The 20466-nt window shown below is 42.7% G+C and overlaps 1 protein-coding gene across 1 annotated transcript in view; it reads right to left on the bottom strand.

Annotated features, from left to right (window-relative positions):
* The window catches only part of FGF14 (fibroblast growth factor 14), a 406789-nt gene extending 386817 nt beyond the window's left edge, over positions 1-19972 (bottom strand). The window contains exon 1 of the mRNA XM_062566805.1: positions 19765-19972. Coding sequence (XP_062422789.1) covers positions 19765-19972 — 208 coding nt within the window. The remainder of the gene's footprint in view (positions 1-19764) is intronic.
* Between the last annotated feature and the right edge of the window lie 494 nt (positions 19973-20466).

Below are 20466 nucleotides of genomic sequence, written 5' to 3'. Positions count from 1 at the left end.
GGAGCTGCATATCTGCAGTGGAGTACTTTATACCATATAGATATGAATGCCCATGCATAGCCTTCATGCCACAACCACACTCAAGGGTATGGTCTTAAAAGCAAATGCTAGAAATACCGGAAAAATGAGTGATTTCAATTCTTAAACAAACAGGAGGTACTTTTTTGTTCCCCCACTTACTAGCTGCTGAAGTTGCTCTCACTCAGGCATTAGGAGCAGAAAACACACTCCAGTCTCGTTGCCCATGTAGTGTTACAGTTGTCTGGATTCCAACTACACACAAGCTCTGAGTAAGTGCTCACAGCGCAGTAGAGTAGGTGACACTGCTTTCACTCTTGCCACCATGTATTTTAGGGACTGTATGCCCGTCAGAAGGCGCACTGTAATTCGAAAGATGCTGAAAGCCCATGTCATTCACCTGCCTGCCTACACCCCCAAGCCGTGGCCACTGAAAGTCAGGACTGGTCGAAGATTTGAATAGCATCCTGTAACTTGTAATCCTTATTTTTAACTTCCAAAACTGGTAAAGTTCAACATATGACAGTAGCTTCCACTGCCAGCTGATCAGAGGAAAAGAGGAGCCTTGAATTACAGGTTATGTAAAACTACCTGTTATAGCACACGGACAAATGAGTGAGAAGTGAGAAGCATCAGTTCGGCCACATACCAACGTTCTGAAAAAAATGCTATGAACTACTGTGGCAAAGTTGTCAGTTTTAATTACTATCTACGTTAAAGAAGCGTGTGGGCTTTGGGGTTGTGCCTCGCATGTTAGTGGGAATCGGGGAATCAGCTGCCTTTTTAATCAGCAGAAAATACACCACTCCGTACATCGTCAGAATCAGGCTTGTTGTAACTAGAAGAAATCTGGTGTTATCCTACATGCCTCAGCCCTCCAGGCTAGCTCTAGCCTTCTGGCTACCGCAGACAGAGAGGAAAGATGGGCTTTTCCCATCTTGTGGAGAATCAACCTCCTGGACATCCTTCCATGTCCAGAATACAAGAAATAAGTTTGTGGCAGCCTCTCTGCAGGAAAACAGGGGAGAGAAAGAGCTAGTGCTGCCTTGTCTTTGCTATGCTAAGTGCAGAACTAAGTATAATCTAGCCCTTACCAGGCCACGCGAACAGCACTGCTTAAATGAGTGCACACTATTGTATAGGGATTTTTTTGAAACGCATCTGGCACAGTCAGCACGTATTTTTAGTTCTATTTTTCATGACGATGGCAATACTATGCAGAAGAAGCAGAGGCACTGGATAATAAAATCCTGTCCTTTGCCACTGCCTAGTGAGATGTTCAATTTGGACAGAAAGCAGCAAGTACTGTATTTTAAGGAGACAGGTTTTGAAACCTGGTTCTAAAAATGAAGATATATATGGCCAAGTCTTCAGTGCTACCACTCCTGTAACTACTGTGACCTATTTGTTTAATAAGAAAGAACAAGACGCTGATAAGACACATGAAGCATTATCTTCCTTCTATCTCTGGAACTTTTTTAAAGATGTACAAAAACTAACAAAGAAATTTATTTAGAATCAAGGTTAGCTACAGTAAACAATGACCATTACTAACTTTTAAAAGACATCGTTAAGGTACAAATATTTTTCCCACATCTATAAATAAAATCACATTAGTCTACAACACAAATAAATTAAATGGAATCCACTTTTCATTTGTTTTTATGCTGCTTACTAAATGTGAACATTCTTCTTTTGGACAATAAAAATACTCAGAATCTTCAATTATATTTCTTAATCATTTTATTCTCTAATTCATATGCAAATGTTTGCTGACAGATGTTAATAAGGTCCTTTGCACAGCAGTATTTTAGTATTTATTTATTTATTATATTAGGATACTGGACCCATCCCTAACTGGCTCTTTTAGACTATACCACATTCAGTGCTAGCTTATAAAGAGAGAATTCCTTATACGTCAATGCAGTTTCATTTATTTACATCAGTGGCAACTTTGGTCCAGCTATCTTGGCGGTACTTGCATCTCTTCATATTTGCATGTAGGCAATATTTTTCTTTTGTATTTATAATACAGTACACGAAGGACAATATCAGTTCAGGCAGGAGTTTTTGAATTGCACCAGGTACAAAATGTCATCTTTTCATACACATCTCTTTAAAGCTACAGTACGAGATTTGATTAGGTGGCACAGAACGTGCGGCACGCAGCTCAGTGCGAGCATGCCGCACTGCGAGTCAGTTAAACTGGCAAATATCAGTCCTTATCCCAGGCCTCTTGAGCTATAACAAAAGCTAGGAATAGTCCAAACCTGCAGAGAGGAAAAGCAATCTGCAACACTTTTGTTCCAGTTTCCAAGACTAGAGGGAAAGGGAAAAAAAACACATGCTAAGACAGACATTCATAAAGAATAACTTCTTGCTTTCTGAAGGATAAATACAACAATTGGATCATTTGCAAGAATTATTCATCTTAAAATGAGCAAAGTTGTGCAGCTTTTGCTGTGCTGATCACATCCTTGTAATGTTATCAGAGGTTAGCAAATTCACCACTGAAGAGTGATATACTGACATAAAAACAGAGTGAGACAGAGGGGCTTGAGCCTACTATTACTGAATGAATGCAACTTTTGAAAGATGGAGCTCTTCGCTAAAGCTATTAAGATATAGAAGTGCATTGCTAAAGCTATATGGCTGGGGAAAGCTGATGAATGCTAATATTATCCCTAGAAACCAAACAGGCCAACCACACCTTCTATTTTATGTTTTTGCTAATTGAATAAATCCTGTGTATCAACATAGGGAATATTCCTCTTCAAATCTCATCCAAGACACTGAAGGCAAAGGAAGTGTTTCCATTTGCTGAAAAGAATGCTCCAAACCAAAGGTTTTTACGTAACGCAATTCATAGTCCAAGACATGACAGCTAAATACCTTTAAGAACATTTTGTGCTTCATTAAGAGCAGGAGAATGGGCATTTATATAACACGTACATAAACATATTCATCTGTCAAACTATCACACGACTTTTAAAATTAAAATTTATCTGTAAAGCACCAAAATCTAGTAGAACTAACACTGGAAAATCCTTTATGCTTCTTTGGACATGCCAAACTATGGGAATATCAGGACGGTAATACCCAGAATTGAGCTTTAAGTGTTTTCTTAGGTCCTCGTACATCCATCATAAATATGACCAGCTGACTTCCATTTGTGTATCTTCTTCTTAAATACTGTACTATAACATCCCCAGAAATGGAGCTGAAATCAAGTGGACACAGTCAAAATAGGTGCTGCATGGTGAAGAAGGGTCTAAATAAAAGCCATTTTATGAGTATTGACAGACTTGTGGTATCCATGAGCCTAAGGGCGGGAAGGGAGTTCAGTGGATACTGTGAGTGTAGGGCATGCACTGAGCTATAAAACTGAGGCTCACTCTATTTATTCCATTTCTCGTGGAAGTGCAGCAAGGGTCTCTACAATGAAGTTAAAACTACCTTTCTTGTTTCACCTCCTGCAGAACAGAAAAACCTGAAGCTAAGTAATAATAGCTAAAAATTGCAGTATCTCAGGCACACTACCTGAAGATCATTTGCAGGACAGCTGGGTACCAGCAGGTTTACAGGCTTTGCTCTTTCCTCCCCATACGCCACTCACACAAATCCCCACTGCACACAGGCTGGATGATACAGCAAGCAGGGTTTGTGAGAAATTTCTCTAGAGAAATTTCAGCAGCCTTTTTCCTTCCCATCTGCTACTAGCATCCACCCTAATTCATCCTGAGCAGCCTCTGCTCTCGGAAGGGCAGTATTTGCCCTGCAGTAAAGGAAACTGAAAGTTCAGTTCTTCACTCCTGAAGCGCAGGTTCAAAGAAGGAGAAAGACCACTGTGCTCCATTATGGAGCACAGCAGAGGCGTCCTCGCTCTCGGCATCTTTAAAACCATCAGAATTTCAAACACGTGGAACCGCACAGGGCTCCCGAGGCCCAGCGCCACCGTGAGAGACGTGCACTGGCAGAAGCTTTGCATCGTACCCGCAGAAGTGGAGAGAGTCACGCGAGAACCATGCTCCAAATCCCATTCCCACGTGGAATAAATTTACTGGCTGGTTGCTCTAGAACAGGATTTTCACTCTAACAAATTTATCTGAGGGGAAGATGGGAAGAGAGAGCAGGGGGAGGAACGAGGGAAAAAAGCAGATGGACGGCAGTAGAAATCATCAGCTTGATATAAGAGATTTTCTTATGTCCATGTCTTCAGTGGGCAAAGAAGGGGCGATACAGTTAAATAACCCTGAAATGGAATAACACTCATATATTTGAATTAAAATACTGCCTAATCTCTAATAAGATAACTATCACCGTAGTCTTCCTACCTAGTCTTTGGCAGTGGAATATTATGACCAAAATGCTGTCTTTTAACAGCATTTCCTGGCTACAACAGGAAATATTGGAGCAATAGCTAAATAAGTTATGACCTTGAAAATAGTGTGGTAACTAGCATGGCCCAGTTCTGAATGAAACTGAAGAAAAGAAGAAAAGAACGCAAACACACATGGATGTAAAATGAGCTTGTGCATCTGAGACAGAAAACTTCAGCTCCAGCCTTTCTTCTGCACAAAAATATTGGATGTGACAAAAGATCTGACTCCTCTTGAAGCACAGGAATGATCTGAGCACATGAAGTACCACATCAAGACACTCCTACTTATTAGCACTAAGATAATTGTTAAAGTAGTACTGCTCACCACTAATTTAAACAAATTGCATGTAATTGGTTCCTATGTACTCTACAAAAATCATTGCTTTACTGCCTCAGCCATTCATGTTGTCTCAGTTCAAAAGGCCTAGGCACAGAAAGAGGATTCAAAAGCCAGTGTGTTTAGTATCATAGAGGTTTTTGGTTTAACTGCTCTCCTAATTCAAAAGGCATTGAATTTCAAGTGAGACTTTCCGATTTTATTTTGTTGATGGATTTTTATTTCATAATTAATTGAAGTGTGTACTGCAATCCATTGGGCAAAGCATGTTACACGCAGACCTGTAATACGAATTAGTGTATGCCTGAACAGCCACTCCACCAATGCTGTTTCTAAATAGAGTTTTATAAACTCATCACTGCATCTACAGCAATTTTGAAATAATTAGTATTTTCAGCGCTACTCTGGAAGGTACTGTTAATACCAACATATGTCAGACATTCTACACTGGCCTGATCTTTCTGTATTAGACTAAAAAAAAATTGTTAGTACTCTGTCAGAGACTTAGGATACTATTGTTGCACAGTTCTTCCAGGGAGAAAATACTAGGGCCACGTATTGGAGAAAAGAGACCACCAGGTGAACTGCTTACTAATTTGTATACTGCAACGTTTGTGCTTTCCTTTTCCTATATCCTTTATTTACAAGGATTTTTCAAAAGGATTATAAATTCCTGCTTACTTAGGAAAGCCTTTCATTTTATACATTTGCTTCCATGTCCTTCATTGGAGATCACAAGCACAAACAACCCTAAGACCGTATCAGCTCCCACTGATCAATGAATGAAGAATGATTTCTACAGGACCATTTTAAGATCCTCCTGTCTAGCCAAGATTGCAAATACTCTTCCATTTCTCACTGGCACACTGCGATTTCTGAAATCTACTCTGTTAACATCCAGTATTTTTTCTGGTACCTAATAAGAGTGAACTCAATGAGTAACCAGAACTTCAGGATTTTGAGAAAAAAAATGCAATTTTCTTAGAACAAAAGCCCAAGAGACCTACGTCAACATGAGCGGAGAAGTGTTGTTCCATCCCAGCTGTTCGTTTACCACTTGTTCCATTTGGTTTACGCAGCTCTAGATTAGTTCTATTATATGTAAATACCCCTGGATACACACTGGGGAAGACAAGCTTGTTTGGCAAATTAGTCACTGTAAGTTTAAATAGACAAGAAGATGTAGCAGACTGAGACCTGTGCTGTGGGAATTATTGAAGTAATAGTAAATTAAGCACAGAACCATTTAATCTATACAAGAAAATCACTATCTTCCAGGGAAACGGGGGGCCACTCACTGTGGAGGACAAGAAGTGGTGGTCTAGCAAGAAAGGATTTGAGTAGAGTCTAGGCTCCACAATCATTTGTATCTAAATTTAGCAAAGATTTGGGAAGTCTAAATCAGTTGCCAAAACCAAAAAAGACACCCACAATATAAAAGAGTATTTCTCTTCCCTGGGGGCAAAGACGATCACTTCCATAACAAGAACGATCCCATGATCTGATCATGGAAAACCTTTTTCCCCCATAAAACCTTTCTCTGGAGGTCTTTGCATGCCCACTCATATAATGGAGCACTGCAGGGCAAGGCAAGTAACAAGCAAGTTTCCAGAAGCCACAAGGATTAAAGACAGTTCTTTTGGCTAGCATACACAAAAGAAAGAAACTGTAAATAAGGAGGCCACAATAAACATTCTTCCCCCAGCTTGGAAGGCGAGATGAAGAACAGGTATTTGAGCTCTTGGAAAGAATCTCAATACAATTAGTCTGGCCCTAACTGGCCTAATTTATAGTAAGAGTCTTTTACTCCTATATTTCCCAAAAGAGTTTACTGGATAAGAAGCTTTGGCTTGACTTCCAGACTTACAGAATGGTTAGAGTGGTTTCAGAAATCCTGGCTCTTCAGAGTAAGCCCGCATGCTGAACACAGCCCTGCACTGTGCTCTGTTTTGAGGCAACACAAAACTATGTCCCTTCATCAGAGCTTTCCACAATTGCTTTTACTGTGGTAATGCAAACACAAAACCTCTTTTCTTGTTAAATGCAACATCATTCTTTGTCCCAGATTAAATGATACATAGGGGGGAGGGAGGCTCAGACATGCAATTTGTAAAAGAACACGTATGCTAAGGGGTTTTCAGGGAATTCATGAACGGAGAAGACTGCAGAGCTTAAAATCAACTATTAGTTAGCATTAAATGCAAGAGTAAATATATCTTTTGCATTCTCAGAGAGAAGAATTAAGATGGGCTATAAACTGATTTTCCCAAAAAATACTTTAAAGAAAAACCAAAATAAAACCTGTTTTATTATTTCTGATCATCATTAATATAGACCAAATATACACAAATATACTAGAGCAAACTGTTAGACTAAACCATACCTTTTCAATTCACAGACCATGATCAGATTTAACCTGAATATACCTAATATAATCAAAATATATGAAGCATCAATAACACACAAAATTTGTTCTTTACCCTCACTCCTCACAACTGTATGAGGAAAGAGGGGGATTAGTAGCAGTGCAGGGAAAATATATGCCCTTTAGCTAAAAGGAAGATCAAGTAGCGTATGCAGCAACTCATGCTGGTGTCCAGAGAAGTCAGCAAATGGGAGACATGAGTGCTGTAAAACAACTGGTTACTCACTGGCCAACAGTGCTGACCAGCTTCTCTGCACACACACAAGAGACTAAGATGATCCACGATGAGCTCAGTGAGGAGGAAAGCTGGTACATGTTAGCAAATTGGAAGAAAGGGGTTGTTTTCAAGGCAGGGGAACCCCCCCTGTCCTCCTGCTTTGTATCAGAGGTACGGAGAAAGGAGAAATCTGTTGCTTTCCCCAGCAAGCCTGATCCTGCCTTGCTATCTGGAAAAGACAGATCAGCTCTGGTTCATCCCTTGTAGATTTAGATCTTTGCTGCTCAAGTGCCAGACTCGCTCAAAGCTGGATATTCCTCTTTTTCCTCCACCAGCTTTTCACAGGGTTAAGCATGCATGGAAAGTGCTTTTCTAGGTACTCCTTCCTCAGAGCATGGAGCTAGGATTCATTTATCCCTTCTGCTGTGCCTCCTTTGCTTGGCTGGGATGGTGTCATATATTGTCAGTAGCCTAAGCACATTGCCACTCCAAGGCTGCAGGGTATGAGTTACTCCCCCTGTAAGTAGAACCCACCCTAACTTTCCTCAGGGAGATGAAAAGGGTTTTCCTGATCCTCTTTGGCTATGCTAAATTAAAGATGCACTAGATCACTTGTACTTGTTACTCAAGTACTAGACTGTTTTGGACCACTTCAGCCAGCTCTCTGCTAGCCAAAGCTGCAAGTCTTGTGGACATGAGCCACTCAGTGCCATCTGGCTTTGGATTAGCCTCTGGCCCTTTTTAATTAAGCAGTATAAATTCAGTCTTAGGTTCCCGATAGATAAGGAAGACTTTAAGGTAGGGGAAGGTTTATCAGTGCCAGACTGAAGGCTCTCCCAACTCCTACTTGTCCTCTGCCAGTGAGAAGGAAAAGAGACCATCCTCCCTTTCAAATTTACTTTGAGATGTCCAGGGTAACCACCAGGGTGATCAATTAGGTCTGTAGGACACCTAATATTCTTGGCTTACTTTACTGTGGTCTTTATATGCTACTGGAAGAAAAATGAAAATTAACAGCGAACCTATACTAACCCCCCTTCACACTGCCTAATGCTTCTATACAGTTGTATAGAAATGCCTTTGAGAGATTTAACCTGGTGATAAAGATTAAAAGTTACTTAAGTGATTCCAGTCAGTTACCTCTATAGTTTAAAAGCACTATTTCATGAGGCTGAATATTGCCCAGAGCAAGATTGTCTGATAAAGAAAAGGTCTTCAAAGATTAAGATCAGTTGAAACATATATACTACATTTTAAAATTTGTGCTGTGAATCAATTTGGGAGGAAAAAAGTAATACGTTTCCTTTCACCAGCAGGTACTGTGGCACCTACATTGTCGATTTAAGGTTAGCTTGATAGTCACTCTGATGACCACACTTGTGTACCTTCACCATTGGTAGCCTGTAAGCGTTAACGGGGACAGTGGGAATACATGCTGGGTTCCACATGCAGGTGCAGGTGCGCTCCCATGAACTGCTTGCAGACTGCCCGTGCAACAGTAGGCAGGCAGGCAGGAGACACAGGACACTGATGTGCAGGTGTCCCAGGAGACCACTCCTTCAGAGCTGTGTGACGATAGCTGGTAGACTCAAGAGAGTGTGGGAGCACCTTCATTTGTGAAAGCAAAGTGGTGTTTACAAGCATACTTCACCTTTAACAAGATAGCTATCGATGGAAGAAACTGTGAGAAACTATAATCTACCAAATGTAACTCTCTCAGATGCTCCTGATAAAGAGACACTTCTAGAAACATATGTTTTCCATGAAAATATCCATAAATTTCAGGACTATCTGCTCTTCAATTTGGTAAGTAGCTTAAAGAATTTCTAAATTCTGTAGAATTCTATATCACTATCCTTTCTAAATTAACAGATTCTTTAATCCTTTTATTATTTATTTTATAATTTCTTCTGTGATTCTGTTTTTTTCATCTCCCTCTGAGAATAAGTGGGAGAAAGAGCATCCCACACTATTCAAGTATGACCCACACAGCACTTGAAAAAATCGCACCTGATGTATTAATATCACAGACTGACTGACTTTTATTTGAACTTCATCAAGTCCCACCCCTAAATTCTTAAACTGTATATGACTACAAAGGATTAGTATTTATCTTTTCACCATCTTCCATCTTAAATCTATTCACAGGAATACTTTTGGCAAGCAACTTAGACCATAGTAACTCCAGCTGCAAGCAGAAATCCAGGGCATTAGGTATGCCTCTGCATACCTAATGAGTTCTCATTTGACTGTTTCTCCTTCTATTTTATTCAAAAGGTTTTAACCTAATCTGCATAACTTATAGTCTACTTCTGCTTTCGTTATAAGGTCTTAAAATGCTGTGTTTTCCTTCATCCTCATGGCAATTAGTACAACTGCGATAAAATAATTCTATTGAAGCATCTAAGAGGCCATAAAGCTAAGTAATTCCACAGTGGAACTACCATGATAGTCATCTGCATATTTTTTGGTCCAGTTTAATTTTCCTCATTGTGCTATTGTGCTTAAAGGCTTTTTTTTTTCTTTTTTTAATCAAGAGCACCATAACTACCTAGGCATACTCAGGAATTCCTTAAATTGTATTTTCCTCATTGGTTCATAGCAATTCTCAAAACTACATGTGCTGTCAAAGTGCTAAATAAGGTAATGTCTTTTATCGTATACTTTCACTGAAAATCTTCAAGGAGGAGACATGGTATCTTCTGACCCCCAAATCCCAGGATTCATCTCCATTTTACATCAATAATACTCCAGATACATCATCCTTTGTAAACCGCAAAGACAAAATTGAAACAAGGAAAGACACTAGAACACAAAACCACAATGAATCCATTCCCATAACCTTGACGTATGTTCCTTCTACCACGATGAAATTCATTGATCTCACCCAGATAGATATTACCCAGGAAACTACAATAGCTTAATTTTTTTTGTGTGTTACACTTCTATAACTCCACAAGTATTTAACGTCCAGAACTGAAATAAAATAAATCCTTCAAAAATGTGAAATTTCAACACACACGCTTCATAGTGATCTATTTGCTGTAACACAATCCAATACTGTTTATAGGTGTTGTTCCATGGAAAAGCGTTCATGCAATGAGTTTCAAGGATAAGAGAATTAATTTTAACGTGTTTCAAAACTTTGTACAAACAGGCAGAGCTCAATACTTCAGAATATAGCACGAAATGATGCACGCTGTTACCTGTTTTGCCATGGATGTCCCTAGTCAGCAAGAACCTTAGAGTATGTTGCACCGAAATGCCACCTTACAATTCTCTCATAAAACAATGTCTCAAAACTAGACATTTAAGAAGATAGCTCCAGTCAATATCCGGATCACACGTATGTTCTGGCTGTACCTTGCTGAAGGCAGCTCCTGGGAGTAGCTTCAGCAGGGTACCATAGTCACAAGCTTTGAGGAGGCACCTACCTCCCTGGTGAGCAGGCAAAGCTAGGACCTGGAGCCAATTGCCTGGTCAGGAATGGTCAAGAAAGAAGAGCTCAACATTATCTGGAAAACTTTCCTAAAAAAGAAGATGTCCTGCTTTAACAGTAGAATCTCATGTAAAGCATTTCAGTCTCAAACAATTCATATCCTCAAACTTTCCTCAAAACAACTGGAAGAGGCAGAATTTGTTCTTTGGTCTGAATCCTCATGCACATTTTGTCTTTTCCTAATCAGTCACAGCTGCTTTACTACCTCTACATTTATGTACTTCTACTACCGTTCCAAATTAGCAGAAGGTGAGAAATCTATCATTCAGACAGCTCATGCCAAGTAGAAGAGTGGATTACCCATCAGCCTGCCCTTCATCCATCATAAATATCTATTATATTAGTAATAATATAAACGGTAGTTCTGCTCACTGCCTTTTGCTAATTATTCAAAGTGGGAAGAACTTAGAAATATCTGAAAGAAATATAATTAAGGCTTAATTTTCCTCCACATATTATAACCCAAAGTAAAAAAGTGAGATGCCTGCAGTAGCAGCAGGTGAAAGAACTAAAAGAAATGTGAGAGAAAGCATGAAGGCTATAATGTCTGGAATGGGTCAAGGTTACATACCTGGAAATAAAATAGATCTGAATAAAGCCAGGAAACTAGCAAATTTTGGTACTGAAAGTCTGTGTAACCCTACATCTGAGGCAGAGAGTCTCCTCCAAATGGGGACAAAAAAAGAGGAAATCTCTAGGGGTCACAAAGTTCTCCAAATTCTAATCACCTGTGAAAGGCATTTAAAAACATGCATTTTATTAAAAGCTGAAAGAGTCCAAGCAACAAAATCACACTGGAATTTTAAATACCCTCAAGTTCATTCACATCTGAGATTTTAAGTTGATCATTTAATGGAATAATCTGCCTAGCAGTCAGGGTAGCAATTTCTAGTTGCAAGAATATCAAAGCTCTGAAGTGTTTTCTTCATATCATGAGCACTACATATTGATACACAGTACTATTAATTTAACCTTTACTAAGATATATCTGATAGGACATTATTTGATAGGATGCTTCTTTCCTAATAACATAACTGATTTTTTTAAGTGTTTCCCCACTCTCTGTGTTTTCCAGATCTTTTACTAGACTTTCTACTAAGTTAATAGAATTAGTTAGTAGCATTGTTCCTGTTCATTTTATTTTCAATGTCAGTAAATTTACTTATATTAACAATGAGTGATATACGTGGAAACTATTGAGCAATGGCAACCCTCCATAATGCACTTCTCTAATGAAAAGTGTGAACTGGAAATACTTAATCGGGACATAATGTTTAAAGGTAGCAGGTCATGCTTAGAAATACATTTACCGAAGGAGTAAGAAGTCTGGCAGACTTGTTTTCTTTAAATTAACATTTTTGGCTCAAAAGCTCATTAAAAGACAAGGAAATTATTCTGTATTTCCTTTGCTAACATTGCTGAGAACCAAGAGACTTATATGTAAACAGAAGCCTTTGCTATTATATGCAAGCTCTCTCTCCTGTTTAAACCATTCCACAGCGGTACAAAATGCCAGTTTTCAGGTCACAGTAGAGCTAAATTCTTCAAAAACTTACTCAAGAGAGCAATAGCCTCCCTCTTCCCTCAAGAGAAAAGACTTTCTGACAACATGCTCTTTGCAGAAGATACTTCCTTATCCCATAGGGCCAGAAAGTTTATAGGAATGAACTCCCTTCAGCTGGATGAAAGCAGAAATAACCTGCCAAGGTGGGACTTGCTCCTCCTTACAGAGGTACAGCTCTAAGAGCTTCTGAGGTATGGTGAAACTGTGGAAGCACCTAGCAAAAGTCTCCCACACAACTAAAACCCTCCTCTGGCTCCAGTGTTCCCACAGAGACAGATCTCCATGCAAAGGGGGACAGCTGCTCCTTCAATTTGTCCTCCAAAGCCTGAGACATCCTACATCCCCAGCAAAAGCAAGTTAAACTGCATAGGAACAAAAATGTAGAAATACGGTGCATTTTTTTGACAGTTCAAGGATGGAGAAGACAATGTAGGAAATTCTCCTCGCCTTCTAATAGGTGAGAAATTCCTTTTAATCAGTAATCGCAAATAAGGAGAAGGAACAGCACAGAGAATTAGCCTCTCTATCTCACAAGAACAAGAGTGAAGGAGTACCCAGCCACACACCAAGCCCTCACACACCTTCTCTGCACAGCACACAGCTGAACTGTGGAACTCACTGTCACCTGAGGTTTAAGATGCCAAAAACAGAATTCATACACGACAAACTGAAGGCATCTCTCTCCTTCAGAGGCTACTAAATGTAGTAATCTGAATAAAAGCTCCTATTTAAAACACTCCATCTATTGCTGAAAACTGAGATGAGAGATAAGGGGAAGGAAAAAACTTGGATTTGCCCATTTCCTATATTTTTCTTATGCCATCTACTGCCCGGTGCTGCAGCAGGATCTACTCAAGAGCTAAAGCATGGGTCTGTGCATTCTGTATCGTTACCATGTTCTGATCTTTTTAAATGACAAAGCTGCATGAAAAAATAGGGATGACATGATGAAACTCGAGAGAACAGTAAAGTTTATCCCCATATCAGCTCATTGAAATACAAACTTTTCCGGAGTCTCCTTAAAACAAAGTTTTCACAGAGGATTACGGCTTATTTGTATCACTGCCTGATAGCAAAAGCAAGAAACAATTTCAATAAGATCAAAATGCTTAACCTTTGTGTTCCACTGTAAAATGGGATCTGTTTAATTTTAGTGTCAAGAAAAGATTAAGCCAAGTAATTTCCGAGTTATTACCTTCCGTATGCAACCATATCCTCATACTATTTCTAGTTAAAAGTAAAATAAGCAGGTGTCAGAGTCAAAACACAAAATACAGACATTAAAATTACACAATCAACTTCCATTATCAACAGGGTATCATTTATTGTCATTTACCCCACACCACTATCCAATACGAACACTTAAAACTACTTAAATATTACTTAATGTTCAATACAATATGTAACTGGAAATAGTGCACTGAATTTTACTACAGAAGATATTATTCTGACTTCTCAACACAGTCTTATCAACAACTATTTACTTCCAATGCTGCTGTTCAATATGAGTGCTTTTAATAGGGTATACTACAGATATACAAAAAAAGCATTCCATTTTTCTTTAAAAACCTAATCCTTCACCTAATGATTTTGGTGATTTTGCCCTCAGAAAGATGCTCTTCAAAGACAGCACGTTCCTAATTCAGATAACAGCTTTGTTTGTTATTCATATGCTATTTACCTTTGGTGCAATGTACTTAAAAAGAATGTTACCTACATATATTTTGTTCACTGTGGATTCAATCCATCATGGTGCCAAACACCATCAGTTCCCTTTGCAATTATAATTCTCAGCACTTCTGAGTGGCTCAGAACCTCTCAGGATCCACTTTGAGAACACAATAAATAATTTTTTTAGTATTCAGTCTGAAGATGAATATACTCTTTTGAGCACTTCATCATACGGTCTTAGATAAAAATATTTTCTTCCCACTTACTTCACTTGTTCTGATAGTTGAAACACTCTGTGTAAGAAGCAGGAGCTTTCTGAACTAAACACGGGCCCAGTCCTGCAGAGTTTATTTCCAGGTACATGGCTTTACTACTGTACACAGTCCCTATGTACAGGGGCAAGTAGCTTTCAGGTACATTAATTGTTCAAGCCTTGTGCTAGACCACAGCAATTTTTTTGACACAACTCAGGTTTCAAAATTTTAAAATCAGTCTACATTTTGGTACTTAGCAAGATGTTTAGTTAGCTAGTAAGTTATCTTTGAAAAGCTATCATTCACTGAAATGCAGAAAACAGATGAAACAATCAACAGACTTGTGCAATGCTCATACGTTGTCGATTTTTAACGTGTAGGAGAGTAAGGCATGGGGACAATGGACAATAGCTTGTCCAAAATCACAAAGATCTTAAACAGAATTAGACAGAGAAATAAACCACTGCTCCCAAAGTAACAAGATCATCCTTGACCGTGCGAACCCTGCTGCAGCAGGAGCCTGTGCACATTTGGCTCCTGTCTGTAGCTACTCAGCATAGTTTAATTTGCACATAGCCACCTCATTTATGTGCATTATTTGCACACAGCTACCACATTATAGACTCGCAGCATTTCATTCTACATGTTAAGTAATTATACAAAAAACTCAGTAGAGTAATTATACACCAAGCTTAATAGCAACGCCACAAACTACAAAATCCCACCACAGAGTTCGTGGAATGCACTGCTTTTTATTTCTTTAAGTTTATGAAGGCCTTCAGAAAAACTCATTTCTGGTTTCAAACAGCTCCCCCTTTTCCAGATTATATTTTGACAGATACTTACTGGATAGAAAATCTCTGCAAAGGGCTAAATTCTGAACTTCTAACTCCTTACTTAGATTTCAAGGCAATGGAAGTTCAGCTCAAAATTGATATACTTAACATAACCTCAGTAGGTAAGTAGAATAAATATCACCCTTAAATGAAAACTGAATAAATATTTAAACCAATGATATATATAAATACACTTTGCATTCATTTTCCCTCAGCTTAAGATATCCTTTGTATATTTGAATTCATTTATAAATGGCCTGTCATTAGCTGACATTGAACTAGGTGTAAGCATTTTATCACAGTAGGGAGATTCATGAGCAGGCATAAATTTCACTCCTTAACAAGTAGAATATGCAATTTAATTTGATCAAGAATAATTAAATTTGTATAAATTCAGGAAATGTATTCCATTGAGGACAAAACTTCAGTAGGTAAGATACATGTAAATAGGCCATTTTCATTTGAGTGCTGTCAGAGAGAAATACAGGGTACCTCTAATAACAGTGTAGGAGTCTATGGTATTTAAGCAGTTGGAGCTGCTTTTCAGACCTACAGGAAAGAAACTTCAAGGAAAGAAACAGTCCTGCAGCTGTTACTCAGGCAAAACATCTTGCGTCTTCTGATGGGAGCTTTGTTTTCCAGGAGCAAGGAAAGCAGCGGGTGGCCCCAACTTAGAATTCAAATAATGCTACACAATATGTATTTTACGACAGGACCAAAGGCTCTATTTTAAACAGACCCATTCTCACATGGCTCTACTTAGAAACTTGTCCTGAGTGATAAGCAACCATTAAAGAGCCATCTGACTGTTTTATGAAGAAGGAGTTTAACAAGGGATTACACAGCAAGCCCAGTTTAGGCACAGTCCTCATTTCAGATGTTCTTTTTAAATAGATTATGTGCTTGAGATTGATACGGGATTGATACTAACGGAAACTGAATTCCTCTATCAGCAACATATTTACAGTAATGCCAATTACCATCTACGCTCCTGTCAACATCCTTGACTAAGCTGAAGCAATGCCTCTCCTTGGAGGTAAATGGAGAGGGAAATGTGATATATCCTCTGTCTGCTGGGCTGCCACCAAGAGTGAAATGCGATAGCAATTCCAGCCATGGGGGCATCTAGCACTCCGGCCAACTAACTCATCTCCCATGGGCAACCTAGCAGCTGTCATTTGGTAAAAAAATTTTAGTCACTTCCTGTACTTGCTTCAAAAAATACCCAGAGGTGCTCTCCTTCCCCATTTCCCCCAAGGCTAAAATTGTCCCCATGACTTAGCCATTCCCTAACTAAACATACAATATTTCCTTCAGTGGGAAGCCACCTGGATGACATCTCACCATTTCAGGCCCTGGTCCAAGCCCTGTGGGCTGAAGCAATTTTTAATTCTTTTTGAGACTCCTTTGTGAAATTCTTTCCACGTGTATGCCTAGCCAGAACGGCACAGTTAAGTGGAAATGATAACATACAGCAAGTGAAGCCCAGGGAACCTGAACACACTGCAAATATTTTAATGATGCACAGGGTGCTGAAGATATGGGGAACACTGTTACTTCTTGCGTTATTAAACTCAGGAAATTTCAAATAATAAAAAAAAAACACCTCCAATCACTGCAAGCAAAACCACAATGACTGATCCTCAGAGTTTTTCCCCTTGCAAAGAAATGTAAAGTAGGTAAATAATTTTAGCAATCAATGACAGCTCTTTCCAGGATCCCAGATTTGAAACAGAAAGATTTTTCAGCCAGCTGCATTTCTACGACGGTTAAACTAACGCTTCCTGACGCAAGGCTGCCAGTGATTTGTGCAGCCCCCACTGGACTCCCTGCCCTTCCTTGCCCTGCTCGTGCCCCTTGCTCTGGCCCTGCTTCGTGCCTGTAGCCCTGGCAGGAGGTGACCACAAGCGAGCGGGCTGTGGGCAGCAGCTGGGAAGGAAATGCAAAGCAGAGACTACCTGGAAACAAGCCACCCAGTCCCATTTCTGGAAAAAGAACAACTATTGAAAAGGACCCCCACCCCCCCCCCCAAAAAAAAAAAATACATCAGGCCAAGAATAACTAGCTAATTTGAAGTAAAAGCCAGTGCTAGCTGCCTAACCTGCTCGATTCCCTGCACGGTGTCAGCAACAGCAGCTGCTTGTTCGTGTGGCGCCTTTTGAAAGCAAAAGACCCACCTGCTCTCCCAAAGTTTTCTGGGGAAACCAGCGCAGGGGCGGCGCCGGGTGCGAGGGCCAGGGCCGGGGCTGCCCTCGCAAAGGCGGGCAGCAGACCGCGGCCACGGCCCGGGACTCTCGCCCCAGCCTGCTGCTGTGTCGCGGGCGGGGGAAATAGGAGCAAGGAAGAGATCTTTTGCCCTCGAGCCACAGCGCCTATTATCGGAATATCAGCTAATCCAGTCAAGCAGATTAGTGCTTGTTAGCCTTTCCAAATAGTTAATCACTGATTAAACGCTACTCTCTGGAAAGGGATTTTAGCACGAGGCATGTGCTCTGGTCTTGCTTCCTCTCCCCTTGGCCGGATTCCCGCGGGATGGGAGCAGGGGGCGGTGTGCCCCACCGCCCTCACGCCCGGGGCACGCAGACCCCTGCCCGCTCCTCCCTTGCAGAGGGAGGCTGCGGTCCTCTGGGATGCCCCGGGGATCCTCTGCCCCTCCGAAATCTCTGCGTTTTACCTTGCTGGGGGGGGGGTAGGAGGGGGGGCCTATCGCTCGGGATGCGAACTGAAAGGTCTAGAAACCAGCCATCGGCAGCAGCCCCCTGCTCGGCGGCGGAGGGCACTGCCCGGCCGGGGGGAGAGGGGCCACCCCGAGCCGGTGGGCGCCCAAAGCTGGCGGCCTGCCTTGTCCCTGCCTTGGGTCACTCCGGCCCGCGGTGACCCGCGGTCGAGGAGCTGCCCCGCTGCAGCGCGAAAGGGGCATTTTGCAGGAGGCTGAGCGCCGCAGCCGCTGCCCAGCCTCCAGCGGAGGCATTTCGGCCTCCTTGGTATGCTGAGAAGCGGCTGCTCTTTGCTGCAGCGGCAGCGACGGGGGGGAAAGGAGCGAGTCGAGCTGGCTAATGGAAGAGGGGGGGAGCTTGCGGGGGGAGGGGGGGGGGGAAGAGAAAAAAAAAAATCCCCCGAAGTGTCCACCTCCACTCTTCGCAGCAGCCCTGAGCTGGGCAAAGCAGTAGCCAGCCCCACGGCTGCCCGGGCCGAAGAGGGGCACGGGCGGCCAAGGGCTGCTGCTTGTTGATGTTGGGGTGTCAGAGAGGCAACGAGAGCCTATGATCTACTACACTGCAGTGCCGGCGTCAGGAGCCTCCTGCTCGGGAGCTGCCACTGCAGGGCGGCCGGCGCGCACACACACGCGCGCACGGCGCATCCCTCCCCGCACAGCCCGCGCTCCGGCTGCTCTCGCCTCCCCAAGCACGCAAGTGCTTGCGGACAACGCGCCGGCTGGGGGGCAGCGAGCGCGGCCGGAGGCGGGGGAGGGGGCGGAGGAGGGGAACACGACCAGGACCAAATCCTGGTGTTGAGGGGGCGGGGAGGGACGGTATTTCCCCGAAAAGCTCCAGGCTCGCACGCCCGGGGAGCATCGCTTCGCTCCCACCTGGCTCGCCAGCCGCGGGCTTCGGCCGCCCAGAGCAAGAGGGATGCAACAGCAGCGACGTGACCCCCGGGGATCGGGTGGCCCGAGGCACCTGCATTTGCATTTCTTACGTAATGTGCTGCAAGTTTCCCCGTTGGAGCCGGGTTGAACCGAAGCGCATGATCCTCGCCGTGCGGCCGACATGGAGCCGCTCACACGGACACCAGCGTGTGCACGGAAGGGTCATCCCGGCAGGGAGAGGCGGGGGACGTGCAGCCGCCCAGGCGGTGCTGCTGGTGCTGCTTGGCAATATCCATGTTTAGTTGCCGTCCAGGCGCAAGCCCTAGGTGTCCACCCCCTTTCCTCTGCCCCCTCCACCCTCCCGACCGAGAGTTACGGGGGTGTGAGTGCTAATGGGGAGCCCCGGGGCGGGAGGTGTCGGGCTTGACTTCAGAAAGCCGAACCACATTGGAAGGGGGGGGGGGGCAGTGAGGAGGGGGAGCATATATTTCGCAAGCTAATCAAAAAGTGGTGTGCAGGACCGGAGCCCCGGCACACTCGCCCTCCACAAGCAGGGCCGGCTCACTCGGGCACGGGAGACCCGGGCGCCTCTTCCCAAAACTGACTGTCTCTCCGGGGGTGTGCATGGAGGGGTCGGATCAGGGACGGGAGAGGGTGGGCTGAGCACAGCCCTACCAGCTTCCCCTCAAAAGGGTAGCGATATAAAAGTTTCCTCCTTGGAAATTGCACGTAGAAACTAGGAGGTGCAGACTGGGCTGGGGTCGCCTTTATTTATTTTTTTTCCTCTGTGATGAGAGTGGCCGAAGCTAATCCAAACTGCTCCTTGCTTATTCATACACGTATGCACATGCATGTCCGTGCCGGCCTCATTATATTTCCCCCTTCTCCCCACAACAGGATTGCAGATCTACCTCGGCGAGCAACAGACAGGGTAGCATAGAAGAAAAACAACGCAATGCAATGGATTGCTTACCAGTTTGGTTCTTGTTTTTCTTAAGACTCTTGCCACAAAGACACTGCAGCATATGCGATCCTTTGCTGAAAATGTTCCAAAGAAACCACATTGATTTGGGCGAAAAGCAATCCAGCAGCTTATACACCCTGAGAAAGAAGAGATCCTTGTGGTTGCATAATAATAAATTGAGACCAGTTCTCCTGAAGAGGGGCACCAGTTTTATCATAGAAAAAATGATTATATTCCGATCTTCTCCCAGTTTTTTTTCCTCACGTGGTGTATTTCTCTGAGACTTTTCGATGGATGCTTTTTTTTCAGCCAGGCTGAATGGTTATTCCCCCTAGATCAACATTGGATTATAACCAAAAGCGTGGAGAGAGGGGGAAAAAAAATCCCCTTTTCAGCATGAAGCTAAATGAAAAGTAAGGCGGTGAAATCCCAGCCGAGGCCGAAACCTCATCAGAGACACCGGCAAAACACCGACCCGACGATCCCCGAAGAGAAAACCATAGCTTGGTACTTGACTGCTAGGAGGATGGGTGGATCTGCAGAACAAAAGCCACGGCAGGATCCATCCTACTGCACGACTGCCATTGTGCAGCCCCGAGGCGGGAGAGCGCGCCACCAGCACCGGGGCGAAGCGCGGCTGGGGCGGAGAGACCGCTGCCGGCCGCGGGCGCGGACCCCGCCCGCAGCCCCCGCCGCTGCCCTGCAGTCCCC

This window comes from Rhea pennata, chromosome 1, assembly GCF_028389875.1.
Source record: "Rhea pennata isolate bPtePen1 chromosome 1, bPtePen1.pri, whole genome shotgun sequence".
NCBI classification, from domain to species: domain Eukaryota; kingdom Metazoa; phylum Chordata; class Aves; order Rheiformes; family Rheidae; genus Rhea; species Rhea pennata.
Note: the sequence above shows the minus strand (reverse complement) of the source record. Positions and strands in the feature narration are given on the sequence as shown.